We start from the raw sequence: 12,178 nt of genomic DNA, 5'->3' as shown, positions 1-12,178 counted from the left end.
AGTTTCTTGTATTGCATTATATATTAATCTAAACTTTTGCCTCTTGTTCTGATTTAAAGAAATTGTTAGTGTTCATTAATATTTGAAGTGCCAGCGTGAGTGAAACGAACCCGATGAAGGACAGCCTTCATTACACACACCAGATTCTTGAAGAAGTCCCGCTCTTTTGAAAGGGCCGTTGCTGCGTATAGTTCGAGTGTGACGTATTGTTGCCAAGGGTTTTACGGAGCCTACAAACTACCGCATTTTCTCAAATTTGAGATTGTTCCGGAGTTATTTTCACTGTTCGAATTTTTTTGTTGGATCATATTTACATGTATCATGGACATATTTCCGCCAAAATTTCTGTATTCAATGCTTCCTATAAATTGAAAATGAAAGTTGTTACAATCGAAACGTCGTTCCTAAGTTCGAATTATTTCCTTGAACCTGAATTTTGATCAACCAGCGTCATATGAAGAATATTGTTTGATCCTGAAAATGTAAATCAATGAATTTTTGGTCATTAACTTGGGTGGATAGCTAGAGGTCAGCATAGCCCAAGTCCACAGTGCGATTCAGATACCTTCCCGAGCGTAACGCAGCCGGGCATCTTCACGGCTTTCGACACAGAGCGCCCACCACAACAGCGCCGTTCAGTCACAGGCACTGTTCAACAGCGCCGGAGCACAACTGGCCGGAGCGCAACAGGCCCTACCGCAACAGGCTACTCCTAACGTAACCTAACCTAACCTGTGCCTGTTGCGGTAGGGCCTGTTGCGCTCCGGCCAGTTGTGCTCCGGCGCTGTGGAGCAGTGGCTGTGTTGTGCAAAGCGGATTTACTGTTGGCCAGAGTTACCCACAGCTCATTGATCTGACGCTATGTGTAGATATTGCATGCTGATGGTTGGCGTTGGGCCCAGGGCCTGTTTACGAGTCAATTTTGTTACCCACGGCAGCGCTCCTATTAACTTGACGCTCAACATAGTTTACGACACATGACGCTCAACATGGCTCACGAGTTACGACACATGACGCACATCATGGCTTACTACACATGAAGCACATGGCTTTCAACACATGACTCACAAGGTGGCCTTCAGCAGAAGCTGCGCAGCACTTGAATAAACTAAATGACAAATATTCATAAGCGACCAAAGGATCATTAATCATTTCATCTAATGAATAACGAATAAGCGAACATCTGTGTCAACGAAGCTCTTGGTCTTGTTGAGCGATGCACGTGTCGTCGCGACAGACGCCCACGCCAGCACCAGCTACCCAGCTTGAATATGCGCGGTGCTCACCCATTGATGATCCCATGAAGTTTTTCGGCGCTGACACTTTGCCACGTTCTGGGTGTTGGGAAATGCAGACAACGTAAACTCGTGTCGGGAACATTCTGAATGTTGGAAGTTAAGACATCTTAAATCCAATGCCTGGCGGTCGCGTCGGAATGTTGAGAACTAAAGACACATTAATCCAATGCGTGGCGGTCGCATTCAGAATGTTGGGAACTAATGACATCTTGGTTCAACACTTGGCGTAATCTTCTTCGATTTTAGCCAGCGTATTTGCTGTGAAGAATGTTTCAAGAGTTTGTTGACAAGAATATTGTCATAAATTTACAACAAAGGAAATGTTAGTAGAAAAGGAGATAATACTTATTCATCAACAGCAACGTGCTGAATGATGGCCACGTAGAACGCAGATGAATCAGTCAGACATTATAGATAATGTCAAGAGATTGCAATGGATGCGGAAGTTTTACACCACGTTCAGTTGTATGCTGCACATAAATTAGAGGATTGGGGAGTTGCAATGCAATGCAGCATTCTATTTAAAGATAGCAGCATTTGTTTCCTGAAAAGTAATGAACTTTGGTGCGAAGCTCGAATATCCTTTTTCATTCTGTTGACAGAATAACACATGTTTATTGGCGAAATAGGACCTCAAGGTCTCGTTGTAGAACTTCACTAGTAAATTCTTAAACTATATATCAGTGTTTTCCAAACTTTTTCAGCCTGGCGCCCCCTTGTCTCCCCTGTGAATCTCTAGCGCCCCTCCCCCCCGACAGATACCTATAAAAACAAACGCCTCTTTCTTGATATTTAGTGTGCTGCGATTTTAAAAGAGAAAGGTTAAACACAAATGTGTATTTTACAAATAGAGCCCCATTTAGTAAACCAATATATATTTTTTTAGTTTTAACTGTTTCAGCACTAGAAATTCAAGACGGCTCGGACAAATTTACGGCCGGACTCGTGGCCGGCCTTGCAGCCGGTCTCACGGCCAATCTCCAAATTTAGCGACCAAGGAATATTTCCTAAACTAATGAACGAAGCTCGATAAAACTTGGAACACATATTCATTAGGACCTTACGGTGATGTTTAGCTCGTGAAAATTTTTAAATTTCACCTTTATTCGTGAGTTTTATGGCGATACGGACCTAAATTCGCAGTGATCAAAGAATTTCTTCCAAACTACGGTACTGAACAGATTCGAACGAAATTTTTAATATAAATTCCTAGCTACCAAACGCTGATTTTTAGCTCGTGAAAATTTACTCGAGTCGGAGTCATGTTCTACACGTGTTGTGTACAAATTGTCTTGACAAACGTACGAACTTCTGACTTCGACTTCGCGGACTGCCGGCCCCCTCCTGCCCCTTTCTTCCTCACCGGCCCCCCCCCCAGATCTTCCCACCGCCCACAGGGGGCGATATCGCTCACTTTGGGAACCACTGCTATATATAGAGGTCTAACAGGTACTGACAGTTATAGGCTGTCATTCAGAACAACATAGCAACCGCTGACCACTAAATAGTTTAAGTATTTAGTGAAACATCTCGTGAGTAAACAAAAACACATACATCAGATTATTCGAACTGATGTATATTGATATTTCTTTTGACTTGCCTCTCATTTTTGGTTGTGAACAACAAATTCGTCGAAGTCATATGAATCTAACAGAAATTATGCAAGAAGTAATAATTATAAGCTAGATTTATACAAGGTGAACAGTAGAATAACATTAAACAACGTGAAATTATACGAGTGCAAATTAACAAGGCTATACGCTAGATACTATTTTTCTATCAAGGTAAGCCCATAATTAGTCAGATCTAGCCAGGAAATAGCTAAGTTGGTCATAGTGAATTCATCATGTATTCATTTTAGAGCCATGGCATCGATAGTTAGTTTGTTACAGCCTCGGGAGTAACATTATACAGAGCACAATGATTCAGAAGAACGGGTATTTAGAATATTCGGCCTGAGGATCTTCATGGAATCTCCTGTGACAATGCGACGCTCGAACCTTTGGCGGGATTATCAAGGAAAAAATTCATGTTTCGCCGACCACGGTTATCACGACTCTACTATATAAAAAGGCGTAGAGTAATAAGGTGAAACTTTCATAATGAAAAAATTCATGAGACATCCAGCCTTCGTGGACTAGAAAAATCTAAGTCATTTATCATACAGGTGCGTTGGCGGCTGCTTGCATTTGTTTATTACTGCACCTGGACCAACAAATCAAAGGCCTATAAAATCAGAGCCACACGCCAACAACGTGACAGAGCAGCAACAGCCTTTGAACTGCCCGCAGACCCTGTCGTTCCCCAACAGTCCCAGTAGCAAGAGCCCTTGAACAGCCCGCAGACTCTGTCGTCCAGTCAGTGATCACAGCCCCAAGATGTCGCGAGGTCTCGTGCTTCTCATCGTCGCCGCGGCGGCAGCGTCGACGCAGGCGTAAGTAACGCGTCTTCAGAGAGCCATGAGTGGTTTCCTGTAACACTAACCAAGCGGAAATATGTACAAGTTTTTGGCTAGGATATTTCGCATTAAATGCTACTGATATTTATTACTAGGTTTCTTATGATTAATAGGGCAGTAACTTCTTATACTTAAGGCGTTTGGCTTCATACGATATCGGCATCAATACTTGAATTTGAGGAAGAAACATGATAATAAATATTCTGAAGAAGGCAACGTGAAAATGTGAATTAATTAAGTGACAATTCATGATTTGAAACGATGTAGGAATAAAATCAGAGTTATTCACGGTATTCGATGCTTGCCTGACAATAATGGGATAAAAAATAATAGTAAAGGTGGTGTCAGCGGTTCTTAGGCCGTAAGTCCTTTCACCGATTCTTAGCATTGCAGAACATTCAGTTTGCTACGGGTCTCAAACATGTAACTCACTTTTTCCGGTTTGGTATTCCGATCTGTAATCACTTGGCAACCCTACGTGGGCGACATATTTGCTAATATGTCGCATAACATTGCCCTCCTGCAGGTGAATGACAACAAATTATCTTTGCTTCAGGCATGAGTTGCATTTAAGGGGATCATATTCATTTGAATAATATAATTCGTGAACCGCTGTAAGATTTGGTCCTCGCTGAGAACAAGTCAAGTCATGAGCTGGAGGCCCGACGACCTATCATTGTTTTCCTAATCATATTTTATCATTACATTCCTACTCAGCTTTAATCATTGTATGGAGTGAGGAGGAGACTTTACACCAGCATATGCATCCAATCGCGGAGAGGTGTTCGTACATCTTAATGCAGCAGTGACATTTTCAGCTCGCGGAAGGACATGTCCGTTAAACTTATTGTAACACTGCGATTTGCAGGTTGTGGAGGAAAAAGTTTTCGTACGTCTTAATGCAGCAGTAAGATTTGCATGCCGCTTAGGGCAGCGGAAAAACTTTTCGGAAACTGTGATTTCAGACAAAGGTTGTGCTCCTCCAGACCCAAATTCAGGAGATACCTTCGACCTGCGATTTTTTCTTGATCAGATCAATTTTATTCACACTGTAAGCAAAAACATAATTTGAATATTGATGTTGCCCAACTACCCCATTAACTTGAAAGGATTAATTTGTGAAAACTAAATTTCTGAGTAATACATCTTAATTCGAACTTGATGAAGCAGAAAACTTGACTGCAGGGATAATAGAATATGATTGATTATGTAAGTGGCGTACCTATTAATTTGTGGTTTAATTCTAGAGCCGATTCGGCTTGCTTTTTGGCGTTGCTTGATGCCCAAATCGCTCTGTCACCGGGCTGGTCTGCTTGCATGACGCAGTACAATGCGGACATTATGAAATTAAATGCAGGTAAGTGTTCAAATAATTATACAAACTATTTTACCCGCACTTAAAACCATCCTCATTGAGTAAACTTCTCACACAGCTCTAAAATATTTAGATTTCGATGTGTAGATACTCTAGCGTGCGAATCAAACATGCATTTTGCTCATTGATAAATGCAGGACAATAACTTTTCTTTCATTGATGCGTATTGAGTTTCCAATGATTCTTGTTGCGTTACCGAACGTTAGCTAACCAATATGCCACCAACACACCATAAACGACAGATTCGTTCCTCCTCAGCTCCGAACTGCTCTTTCTACGCTGAATCGTACGACGCGCCTACATGCGATCCAATTGTTGCCAACTTTATGAAGTGCGTGCTGAAAGCAGCCAAACTTGTGAGTAAAGCACAATACTGAGCATCGAGTGTAGGACTTGTGCGGGTAACTGTACAATGGTCATTGAGTATAGAGTGCAGAACTTGTGCATGGGTGTGACTGTACAATGGTCATTGAGTATAGAGTGCAGGATTTGTGGGTGTGACTGTACAATGGTCATTGATTATAGAGTGCAGGACTTGTGAGTATCTGTACAATGTAAATTGAGTATCGAGTGCAGGACTTGCAGTGGTGGGCACAGCTAACCTAAAAGTTAGCTTCGATAACCGCTAATCCGCCAACTGAAAAGTTAGCTTTGATAACGCTAAACCGATAAATCACCAAAAAATGTAGCGGAATTTGCCGCTAACCGATAACTTTTAATATATAAATTTAGATTTGGCTTAATTTTTTTTTGGGGGGGGGGAACTCTGAAAAACAGGCCTAGCGAGCTGAACTTTCAGCCTTGAAAAGGAGCTTCCCCAAAAGATGTTGCATGCCAAGAGCAGATGATGATCAAGATTACGTAACATAAATAATTAAATGAACAAATGAAATTAGGCAGTAGTAGACATTCAACATACAGTTTATTAAACGAATAAGAAATATTAAGGTTACACCAGGGTTACACACTTTTACTCTGGCTTGCCCTTCGCCTTCATCTCCTCGAGGTGATGATTGTTGCCCCTCATGAACATCAGCCTCTCAAAGTTGGCATCTGACAGGGTGGCACTGGATGGGATGGCTGTGTTGTACTTAACGAAAAGACGTACTCAGCCGTCAGTGTGGGCGTGGCACACGGCTTACGATACTTAGCATTAAATCAGAGATTTTTAAACATTTTTAGCGGACTGCCAGTTAGCGGAACTAAATGCCAGTTAGCGGAAGCTAATTGGTCCGTTTAAAGGTTTTCAAAGTTAGCAGACCAGTTAATCCGGTAAGGAAAAAGTTAGCTTCGCTAATTAGCGGTTAGCGGAACTGTGCCCACCACTGAGGACTTGTGAGTGTGACTGTACATTGGGCGCCGAGTTCACGACTGGACATAACAGCTCAAAACTGGTCTCACACTCGCAACACTCACGCACAGCACTATTTATGTCTGGTGTGTAGGGCTAATTTTTCGGGGTTAATGTCAGTCACAAACTATTGGGCGTGACCCACTGGTGGGGCACACAGACCTGGCAATTGTGTGTCGAGACAGCGGGAAGACATTTTCCAATTCGATATTGCTTCCATATTAAAAAGTTTCTACATACATTATCGTCGACAATGCTCCTACATTTCTACGCAATAGCTCACACGAAACGTGTGAGATTAGATCAGCTTGAGATACCCTTTCCGATCTTATTTAATGGTAAATGAATTTTTTCACCGAGCAAAAACCTTAGTGTAAATCCAAACTCCAGTTACCATATATCCTTCTTATCTCCACCTCCTGTTCTCCAGCTGAAGGCAGACAACACGTTCGACGACGCGGCCTTCAAAGCAACCACATTGCAGAACAAATGCAGCGCTGACGCCAAGTTCATAGCCGCCTACCCTACGTGCAAGAACTCCACCATGAAATATTTGAACGTAAGTAAGAGCATGTGCTTATCTATTTGATTTAGAAATAAATGCTATATTTTCCAAATGTATTTCTCAAATTTTAAAATAACAAGGAAAAATGAGCAACGGTTGCGTATAGTTCGAATGAAGGGAAAAACCTCTTTCATAGAAATTCAATGATGACAGACCACTGCTGCAAACAGAAGATATTACAGAATGTTCGTAAATGTTCACCTCTGAAGCCTCATGTTCCAGGTCGCCCGACTAATCGCCTGTCTCCTGAGTGCTGTATATTGACGAGTGATATCACGGAAGAACATGAACGGGTGATGTCATGGAAGTACATGGAAATGAGCCAGAAGAAGACGAACTGCAGCAGCAGAAGACTTTTCTTCTTGCGTAACCCATTCATTTCCGCTTAGATGGATTGATGACGAGAATATTGTTATTGTTGCAATTTTGAATTCGGGATTTCATCGGTTATGTTTATGGCTGCGTGTTTTAATCGTTGGTTTACGGATTTTCTTACAATCGAGTTTCACCCTCTTCCCCATAAAATAAAGATTGGGGAAAAGATCGGTAGGATACATTTACTATACAACCATTAGGGTACTTTATCCGTTTGCATACATTTTTACCGAGTTTCTGGGATATAAGCTACATCTATATAATAAGAATAGAATAAATGATTTGAATGTTCATGTTGTTATTGGGCCTGTACCACAGAGTGAACGTGAGCCCTTAATACTATCCGCAATAACCTAGTCAAGGATCGTTACACGTCTTGCACTTCAATACAGTCACTGACAGGAGAATAAGGACGATCAAATACTAAACTTTCATTCTACGACGAGTATCCCTCCTGATCCCTTAATGGGTTCCCTCCTGATCGTTGTGCTGGTAGGTCGTGTACCGCCCGTGTGACATTTAATGCCGCGGGCCTGATTTTACGTCGGTTTTTGAGTTTGAGCTGAGAGTGCTATTCTCAAATCTGAGCTCACGTGTTATGAATCTAGTGAAGTGATCGTGGTAGATCAGGGAACTCATTAAGCCATTAGAAGTGTGGAAGTCAGTTGAAAGTGTTCAGGCCAGTCTAATACTTTCAAATTTCGTAAATATCGTAATTAAAAAAAATTCGGATTTAGCTAGATTAATTGCAATTTAGCAATCAAGCATTCAACTTGAAAATCAAAATAGCCTTTCTGCGGTGGAGAAGTGAATCAATGATAGCAAAGTGTGACATACACAAATAATTAGATACTTAAAAAACAAATACTGTGAATGCATATGTGACTCAGGAAGGTGTCAAGCGTGCAGGGAGTGTGCATTCGAGCCCAGGCCTGAACTAAATTTTATTACTTTTATCCGGTCGCCAGACCGCCGCCAACCGCGGCCAAAATTCCATACCCTGGAACCCAACGAGGAGAGATAGTGTAGCTACGGCAAGACTACCGATAAAATAGTAAAACCCTTCTAACTAACTATCCATTGAAATAGGCAATCTTGAAAAACAGAATTAGAATTAGTGCAGCTAGACAAACAAATTAGAAAAAAATACGGCATTACGGCAAAATGTGTTGTGATTGAGCCCACTAAGGGTAGTTCATGTACAATCTGCCGCAAGTCTTGCAAAGCACCATTAGCCGTACAATGCAACAAATGCCGTTTGTTCATACACCTTCAGTGTACAGAGCTTCCGCTTTACGTTCTCGTGAGACTTGACCAGATTAGAGTTTCATATGAATGTGAACACTGCGTTATGAAAGAATGCGAAGATAAATACAATGTGAGTAACACAACGCTTCAGTCAGCCTTGAATTTTCGGGCAAAGACTTATCCAGTACGGCCTCCTACTTTCCCCCCCTACCAGCCTTACCCCCTCCCATTCCCCATCCACCTCCCTACTCCTCTCCCCCTACCCTAATCCTGCCATAAGCCACACCCCACTCCCACCCTTACCCCTGCTCTGAGCCCCACCCCTACTCCCGCTCCCACCCTCGCCCCCAGTACTAACCCTACCCCTACCCTTAATCAGACCCTTAGTCCTACCCCACCCCCACAATTACTTCTGACCCCACTCTCCCCTCCGGCTCAAACCCCACATTCCCACATTGCTCCCAACCCTACCATGAACCTTCTGGATTTGGAAATCGGTTTGCCATCATCTTTTCCAACCTTACCCTCCTCCCAAGAAGCCTATATGTGACTATATAGGCTTCTTTCTTTCGAGAAGAATAATTAAACTTGTGGAATGTTTAGAATCTCCATCATCTGCTATCACAACTTGCAGGTCGCGTGCTATCGCAGGGTTGCATTACTGGTAGCATGAAAAATTGATCGACGTTGTACGAGGTGTTGGTGTTTAATTAAGCATTCCTCGCACCGCCAATAATTAATACTTTACTTTATTTGGGATACGTAGAAATAGAATTGTTATGTAACTTATTTTGCTAAAATCATGTCTATGATATAAGCTCCAGGTTAATCTTTTGTCACACTTTTCATATACATTATTAGAAATAATGAATAAGTTTGAATTAACTGTCAATGATCTTCTACCTGGCTCATCAGTAACACAGACTGTAATCAAACTGCGGTATGTTTCATAACCAATATGACTTCTAAACCGCCTCTGTATTCGAGGAAACAAAACACCAACGATGAAAAGTATAAAGCATGTGAATGTCGTACGTCTGTTTACTCACTATTGCATGACATATTCAACTAGTTATATTATCACTATTATTAAGTTGATTTAAGCTATTATCAATTTTTGTTAACTATTAAATTCGAATTTGCATGTAAATTTTCGGTTTTCATTATTGGTCCTGCCATGATGTCATCAGCCTATAGCAGCAGTGGCTGTCTGTGGCTGAGCGAAAATTAGAGAAAACGGCGAACGAACTGTTGAGAAAACAGCGAACGAAGTTTCGGAATGATTCGTTTTGCTACATTGAGCGTTTAGCTAGTGGAGATGTGTGCAACTAACGTACCGATTTGTTTCAGTGTAGTGGGGCAACGGGACCATGCGTGTCACGGGGCAAAGGGCCCATGGTGAAGTCTTGTGTTATACATTATTAGATTTGTCTCAATGAGCTCTTCAAAACTATGGCAAGCGTTTTGAATTACGAATTACACTTCATATTTTATGATTTTTTTATTTGCCGCCTCAAGGCAGCATGCAGGTTCTAGTTTCTAGTTATACGTATTTGACCCCTTGCCTTGCTCTTGACTCTTGCCTTGCCAAAAGTTGATTTCAGTCAACACCAATAAGCCAAAAGTTGATGAGTTTTTATGGTGTTGGCTGAAATCACGATTAAGTAAGAATTCCTTGCTTCCCTGATTATGGACGAAACTGGAACGAAGTTTTTTTTCTGATCAACTAAATATATTTTTTCTAGTCAAGGATAAATTTTTTCATATCAAGGATGAATATTTTATGGCAAGGATATATTTTTCAAGTCAAGGATATACATTTTTATGTTAAGGAAAGATTTTTCTACGTTAGTAATAGATTTTTTAGCCACGAATATATATTTTTTTAATTTAAGGAAATGATTTTTTAAGTTGTTAATAAATGAATGAATGTAATATTCTTTATTGCATTTTTCTTATTTTTAACTGTAAAGTGCTGTTTTATCATTTTTGAACGAAAAATATGGACCCATTGCCCTAAGGGTGGGGCAATGGGCCCATTTTGACACTTTTTACAAAACAGCGTTTCATTAGTAATTGAATAAAGGCGTGTCATTCTCATCATACATTCCTCATCAGTTGTAAATTTAAACAAAACATAGAACCACCTCGTATCAATTAATGCTTCATAAAAAATTTGGTTTAAAATAAGGGGAGGGGGCCCGCTGCCCCATGTTACCCTACTTTCAAGCCGAATCGAACATGTGGCGGCTGATTTGCGTGCTCTACAATCCTAGGCGGCAACTATTTTGGAGTCGCGCCGCAACTAGAATTTATTTGAGTAGTCTAACTGGAAACGGGCAATATTAAGAGGGCCGTTCACGGACGCTCCAACTCCAAGCTCGGCACACTGGGCGAACTGAGGGTAAATTTCAGCGGCAGTGTCTGGCTGCGTAGTGACGTGGCCGAGGGTGCACGAGAATAGTTATAATATATTAGATTATATAATTATTATATTATAATTATAAATTTTTAATAATTTATAACATTGAGTTCCCTGAGACCAGCAGATCTTTGTAAAATCTGCACTCGCGTGTATGTTCGGCCGTCACCAGCCCTTGGTCTCGTTATCACTTTAGCCACATAGTTGTGGCTAACCCACCCCAGGCCTCAAGGATATTGTTTTAGGCAAGGGGCGGCTTTAGGTGGCCGGTGAATCGCCAGCGGGCGGCCGCAGCTAACCTGCTCTGGCCGACCGCTGGCCACCCACGGTCCGGGAAGGAGAGAAGGCACTGAAGGGGCACTTGACAGCGCCGAGAGTGAAATTTATGAGCTTGCGGTTCCCTCATAAACCACAGGGCATGTTTTGATTTCAACAATTTAGGATACAAACTCTATTTGAAAGTGTAGTCTCATGTAATACTAATGTAGCAGTTGCGCAAATATAGCTGCAAATTTTTTTACAATGGTAATCCGTACCACGGTACTTCGCATCATTATGGTTTTCGCTCCTGTTATTTGCTTTAAATTTAGTATTTATTTTTGCCTTTTTATTATCATATAAATCATAATATTTACAATCACAGTAATAATAATTTAAATCAGTAATTCAGTATGATAATAACTCAGCGGGCTGATATAAATATTACAGATTATTGAGCAATGTGCAATGTGTTGTTACACGCTAATTTTTAGACTTTAAAAATGTATAAAGAAATAGAATATAAATTTAAATGCATGTCTTAACCATATTTGATGAACTTCTGATAAAAATTTACACATTTACATGAATGTTCTAATTACTGCACAGATCATGTACGTATAGAATTTAAAATGCTATATTCCAGCTCATTTAATTCAATGATTAATTTATTAACCAGACCAGTGGGCAGGGAAAGAAGAGTGCATGTTTACCTTGAAGAGAATATTTATTGCCTGCCGGATAGCATGACAAGCAAAGGTCTGGTCCTGCTTTAATCTACGGAAGTTTCACCTACCTTTCGGCTTCAAGTGCTTATATCTAATACTA

The 12,178-nt window shown here is 41.0% G+C and overlaps 1 protein-coding gene across 1 annotated transcript; it reads left to right on the top strand.

Moving 5' to 3' along the window:
• The first annotated feature begins 3,568 nt into the window (after positions 1-3,568).
• On the top strand, positions 3,569-7,713 carry LOC108666761. Its single transcript, XM_018153686.2, has 5 exons — positions 3,569-3,732; positions 5,004-5,113; positions 5,390-5,487; positions 6,913-7,041; positions 7,270-7,713. Exons 1-5 carry the CDS (start codon positions 3,677-3,679, stop codon positions 7,309-7,311), a joined length of 435 nt encoding a protein of 144 aa, XP_018009175.1. The 5' UTR covers positions 3,569-3,676; the 3' UTR covers positions 7,312-7,713.
• The last annotated feature ends 4,465 nt before the right edge of the window (positions 7,714-12,178 follow it).

This window comes from Hyalella azteca, unplaced genomic scaffold (genome assembly GCF_000764305.2).
Source record: "Hyalella azteca isolate HAZT.00-mixed unplaced genomic scaffold, Hazt_2.0.2 contig7637, whole genome shotgun sequence".
NCBI lineage: Eukaryota > Metazoa > Arthropoda > Malacostraca > Amphipoda > Hyalellidae > Hyalella > Hyalella azteca.
Note: the sequence above shows the minus strand (reverse complement) of the source record. Positions and strands in the feature narration are given on the sequence as shown.